Raw genomic sequence first — 6,000 nt, forward strand, 5'->3', positions numbered from 1 at the left:
AATAGCTTCAATACACCGGAGTGGTCAATAGCAATTGCTTTTCTTGTTCTGCAGGGCTCAAAAAGGCATGAAGAAAGCTGGTAGAAACGATAGCAAGACAGTTTAAGAGGACCATGGAGGATGTTGTTTTTTTACAGTGGTCAAAAACACAAATTAAATCGCTTTCAATTATCAAAGCTGATGGAAAGCCTGATCATGTGAGCTCAGCTTCTTTGAGATCGTAAATACTACTTTCACCATGTCAATAATCAATGATTTAGAAGGCAATGAGTTATAGCTTGGAGACAATTGATCACTACAACATGGTTCTGGCTTGGAGTCAGGACTGGCTTAATACTGTCAATACAGAGAAACTAGGTCTTTCAATAAATGTGAATAACAAACCTCTCCTAGAAATGAGTTTGTCCCATTGGACTTCAATGAGGCCTCCCTCCACCATTGATGTACAACACAACACTACCAGTACAACAATAGAACATTCGATTCTGGTGTAGCGATGATGAGCCTTGGTGGTTCATAACTACAACAGCAGCATATCAGTTTGTATGAAGGACGCAGCCATCTGCACATTGGCAGCCATCTGTTGGCAGACACTGCACTTCCAGGTCAAGCTCGCACCGCCCTGTAGCGCTGTACACTCCAACAAAGTGCAACATGGCATGGAATCAGAGGTTGTTTGGGAGCTCCTCTAAACTAAAGCATAGAGGCAAAACATACTCTAATCGCCCTCTGGCAGGGTTCACAGCCTGGGTTCACAGAGATCAATCTATTGGTCCAGGCAATCAACTCAGGCATGCATGGACATTTTGCATTTTTGTGGCGGGGGAGGTACAGTACCCAAGAGACTACTTGGTATTTCAGATTGCAAATCCAGCTAAGCCAGATTTTGGGTGCATAAAAAACACATTAGAGAATGCAGGCTCTGATTAGATTGGGGCAGTGCATTTGATTAATCAGTTAAGGTTATTGAATTATCCTACTGTAATCTTCTTTTTCTTTTCATTATGACTGAAAGGGGAAATATTAGACAACAGTAGGTGAGACAGACGGTAGTAAGTGTCACAAGCGAACAACTCCTGTGAATGGTCTCAGATTACTGCACAAAGCACACACTGCTGAGTGACCGGAGGCAAAGACAACACCCATCACAACAAGACCAGCCTTAAAATAAAGATGTCTTGTCATTTGTACACCGTGGCTGCAAGCAACGGTATCCCTCGCCTCATGTAATACAACCCACACATCTCATTTCTCCCTCTACTGCTCATCCACTGGCATTGCCAGGCCAATCCCTCCCTGTGCCTCGGGTGCACTCAACTGGGAGATCTATTAGTTTAAGCGATGGTTACTGGCCAATAGAACACACTCCAAATACAGCACTTTGTCCTCTGCCTGGCCCAAACTGTAATTCCACTGAAATGGGACCCAGTTCAAGCAGCGACGGGGGGACTGTTTCAAGAATGAAAAGAGTTTACAAGTTGATGGAATTTGGTCATGCATGGTCATAGTCTGTGATAACCATTCATACGTAAGAATGTTGCATGGGTGGGAACACATCCCAGAGCAGATGGCACATGTTCTGGCATCAAACATGTCATGCCACTTCTGCGGGATACCCTGGTTCTTACCTGCGCTCTCGGTGAGGCAGTGGGTGCTGCTGCTGGCGTGTGATGAACGTGGTACCCCACACGGGACTGCTGTGACTATTCCTGAGCCAGCCCACGGGAGGGGAGGACGGGTAGGGGGTGCTGCGGAAGCCATGGTCCGACTCGGTCTCCGCCGTGAGCGACGAGGCGGAGCTCCCCATCGCCACAGTCAGAGGCAACAACTATCTGCCTGCAGTCGGCTGGAGGGATGGGGGCGGTTGTGGTGGTACAATTTGTCACAATTTGTCACAAAAACTGACAAAGCATAGGTCCTCAGGGGAGTTAATATGTCACATCTGTTAACCGTTTTCAATACTGTTCATAGTCAGGGTAAGTCTTCTGCAAAATTCAAAAGAGACTTTCCTCTTGCAAAACACAGTCGGTGATGTTTGAATTAAAAAAAAGACATTTAAATGACTCAGACAATCAAAACGCAGAGCTATTAAAAAAAACAAATCTAGCTCTGCTAAGACTGCAGATCATGGTGGATTTCCCAGTGTGTGGACTGTGGAGGCAGGAAGAAGTAGTCAATCCAAACTGTAATTGGATGCCCCAAGCGCTGATTCCAATTCAGCAGCCAGTCTCAGAGAGGAAAGAAAAACCTCTCCTCTCTGTGATGGGTTACAATTCTCTTCCTTATAGACGTCAAGGCTTCTGTGTTAACAGCACGTCCATACTGTGTTGTGCAGAATGACACTCATAATTCCTCCTGCATTGCCTCCAACAGTTCTCTCCTGGTCTAGTCATTACTTGATGCATGCTCAGGAGCTCAGTCAGAGCTGGAAGACAGGCATGTGTACTTGGGCTCACAGCCAACCAACATCTCTGTAACTAAACAGCACACGGCCAGCAAACCAATTGTTTAATAATTACTAAATGCATCATACTGTGAAAAATGCCATTTGTTGCTTATGTCTATAAAATCCCCATATGCAGAACAGAGAACCGAGACATTAGATTTGATCTGGGGATAACATTCATAACTCAGTAGTGTGTAGTTTTGTAGAAATTGAATGCATTTCCGTTCTGGACATTGTTGGCGCAAGTAGCCTACACCAATATACATGGCTCATCTTTCACATATTCTGCCTGACTTGCAGCTGCTGAGGATTAGCAAAACATCTTGATGGCAACACCCAAATGCATTTCTCACTGGACTGGACAGATCCTAGACTGAGATTACACAACTATCGACCATTTGCAGTTTCACCTCATGAGGTAGCCTAATATTAATAGGATTTACACTTTAACAACAAAGGCATGAACTTTGGAATGGACATTGAAAAACAAGTCCCTTCAAAGCAGCAGCTCTACTCGGGGCTACAGCAGTGCAGGGCTCTACGTGGAAATGTTTGCTGATCAACAAGAACTTAAATTCCCGAGAGGAGCACTGATTGGGCTGCGATGCTCTGCCAGCGCAAACACGGCATTTGATCCCAGTTTCCACCGTTTGAAAGAGACTCGGCTTCGCGTGTGATCCCGTTGATGAGGCCAGCCAGTCTAGTTGGTCGGCGTGCACACAGACCGACGTGCACGCAGGAGCCTGTCATACTGTAGTCTGTAACAAGTCTGTACAAGATGAACAGCTGAGCGGAACAAGAAGAACTAGGCTACGCCATGGGGTGCGCTGGGTAGAGGGTTTGCGTAAAAAGGCGTAAAGTGGACCTTTATAACATCATTCACATGCGGGTTGTGTGGATGCAGTGGGTGGCCTCTGTAACCACACGCCAAGCTTCTGACTTGAACATAGTCACTTTCCGCATGAACATAAACGATATTCCATTTCGAATAAACGTTTGATGACAATTAAAATAAAAGGATATTAACACCCAGGAACAAACGTTACAGTTTACAGGATCTCCAATCTATGTGATGTTCTAAATAGCCAACAATGAAATGATAACGCAAGCTTTCAAATGACTGAATCAGTGCGGCTAAGCATTGCTCGGTGATGATGGTAGGAAATTAGGAATCTGTTCCCCGTGCACGGGAGCGCACGGAGTCATGCAAACGTGAAAATACCAGGTCCCGTCCACAAAGTGCTCTCACTCAGTCGTAAATTCCACCGTGTGTTCGGCCAGGTCCATTCCAGCCTGTGCTCATCGCATCAATCCCGTGTTCTGATCTCGTCTAGTTGTGTGTTAGGACACAGACACATCCCGCTCCAGTCCCGGCGTCGCTTTGCAAAGAAATGTGTGCAATGTGCATATCATACTGCAGCGCTACTCCGCCCCAGACTCCTTACATCTTTCAACGTAGGGCTGTTATTGATCCTTTAAATAGTCTGTTTTACTGCGGGTTTTAATTAAACATCTGTGATGTGCTAAGTGCAGTGGACGAGCCGAGGATGCAATCTCTTCCTAACAGCGGATTAGTCAGTGTCAGCAGCGCGCATGCGCAGTGGCGTGTTGAAAAGAAAAGGCTGTGTTCAAGAGATCAAAATAAGCCCTAACCCTCAGGTCTTATTCAATAATGTGTACATTGGTAGCCTATCATAGATTGATCTAATAGTATTTGGAAAATCAAAACATGCAGCATAGCAAAAAACAACGTACATTTCTAAACGCCATGTGAGTGACATTAACCCCAATCTGTCAACATCAATTTAATCTGTCTGTTATTACAACCTCAAAATACGACCTATATGTGCCTCTGCCACTGGATGTAGGGAAGGGTTAAATGGAAGGCAGTGGATGACTGTAACGTTCATCATTGCTCAACTGTCCCTTCACATTACTGAGATAAGCCCTCAACTTCCCCTCTCCTGTCTCGCTTCTTCCATCATGTTCCTTCTCTTTGCCTCCTTCAACACTTTGCTGACCCCATTCCTCCACCACACATTCCATTTTGCTTAATTTGCACAGATCACTGACAAAATGTATAGGCTACTGTTACTGTATGTTTACGACTAAACCTAAGGACTCATTATTACTGCTTTTTTGCCGAATAGATTAATAGAATACAGGGGAGGGGGTAAGCATTAGCCATAAATTAGCTATGGAGCCAGCCAACTGGCAACTACTGCAAAACAAGCTAGACTGGCTGTCTGTATGGGAGTGCTGTAGGCCAGTACTTGCCTGAACTGTCTGCAGATGTTTAGTCAGGCTCGCCTCACAGTACCTGGAAGGTGGAGCTATAGGCACATGCAAATCTCTCCGTAACCTTTTCCTGTTGCATCAGTAGCAGCAAGTCTCTCAAACTGGTTTGACTATGACTAGTTCATTGACATAGTGAAATCATGTTCTCTACAAACCCATGGATTGGGTGTTGAATCGAAACTTATTCTAATGTCAAATACCACGTCAGGGAATCAGGGCTGTAACATTATGCCTGTGTCACGCAACAGGACCAATCATATGATTGGGATCATGTAGTAGGCCTATATACACAATGTGATCGAGGCAATGTTGGACTTACAACTAAGCCTGGCAAATAACAACATGAGATATATCAATGGTTAATTTTCTATACATCAGTCCAATGTCCATGATGAGATTAGTGATTATTAGCAGATTTCCTAACATGTCTAGAAGTTTAACACAATTGTCTGTGTCAAAGTGCAAAACATAAATGACTACAATTAATGCATACTAAAAGCAGCCCCGTAATCAGAGAGAGAGAGAGAGTAGTCATCATGGGACAGATATTAACCAGCTGGCATGCAACATGAGTGTATATAATATAATCAGACAAATCCTACAACTCATAAGCCAATCAAAACTAGACTAGGACTGTAACCCTTTGTTACATTTGCACCTGTTCCTGTTAAGACCACCTGTCTCAGTAAGTCCTCACCCGGAGAGATGTGCCAGCTGCCTCAGTTAGGGAGAAGGAGCGTGAGAGAAAGGGAAATAGATGTGAAATGGGGTAGAGAGAGAGAGAGAGAGAGAGAGAGAGAGAGAGAGAGAACCAAACCCTACCAAGTGGAGAGCACCTAGAAAAACCCTCAGTGTCAATTTAACCCTTTACAGTTTACACTCTGTTAAATGTACACTGTACAGTAAAGTGAATGGAAGAATGTGAGCTGATTTCATGGTGTGTTTGACAGTTGTTTTGTAGACTCACTTTCACATATCCGATTACAAGCCCACCAAACTGCCACCCCCAAGTAAGTAAGCTGCATGTAGAATAAAAACAAACACTCACAAACACTGCACGCTCACACTCAGCCAGTCTGCAGATAATGCAGCTGCCAGCTACATTTACATTTCATGCAATTTATACGCTGTTATTAGCCTTCTTGAAAGGGAGGAAGAGAATTATGGCTTTGTGGCTGCTAGGGTCTACTCTTATTTGGTGAAAAATAAGACTGTTTCAGAAAGTCACAATCAAGCTAGACTCACAAGTCAATCTC

The 6,000-nt window shown here is 44.3% G+C and overlaps 1 protein-coding gene across 2 annotated transcripts in view; it reads right to left on the bottom strand.

Annotated features, from left to right (window-relative positions):
* Positions 1 to 4,017, bottom strand: part of capn15 (calpain 15) — a 56,486-nt gene extending 52,469 nt beyond the window's left edge. For both annotated transcript variants that reach the window (XM_079491943.1, XM_079491944.1), the window contains exon 1: positions 1,629 to 4,017. In XM_079491943.1, the coding sequence (XP_079348069.1) occupies positions 1,629 to 1,807 (179 nt within the window). In that variant the 5' untranslated portion in view covers positions 1,808 to 4,017. The remainder of the gene's footprint in view (positions 1 to 1,628) is intronic.
* Positions 4,018 to 6,000: the final 1,983 nt, after the last annotated feature.

The sequence above is a fragment of the Electrona antarctica genome, assembly GCF_951216825.1.
Source record: "Electrona antarctica genome assembly, chromosome: 22".
Taxonomy (NCBI): Eukaryota; Metazoa; Chordata; class Actinopteri; order Myctophiformes; family Myctophidae; genus Electrona; species Electrona antarctica.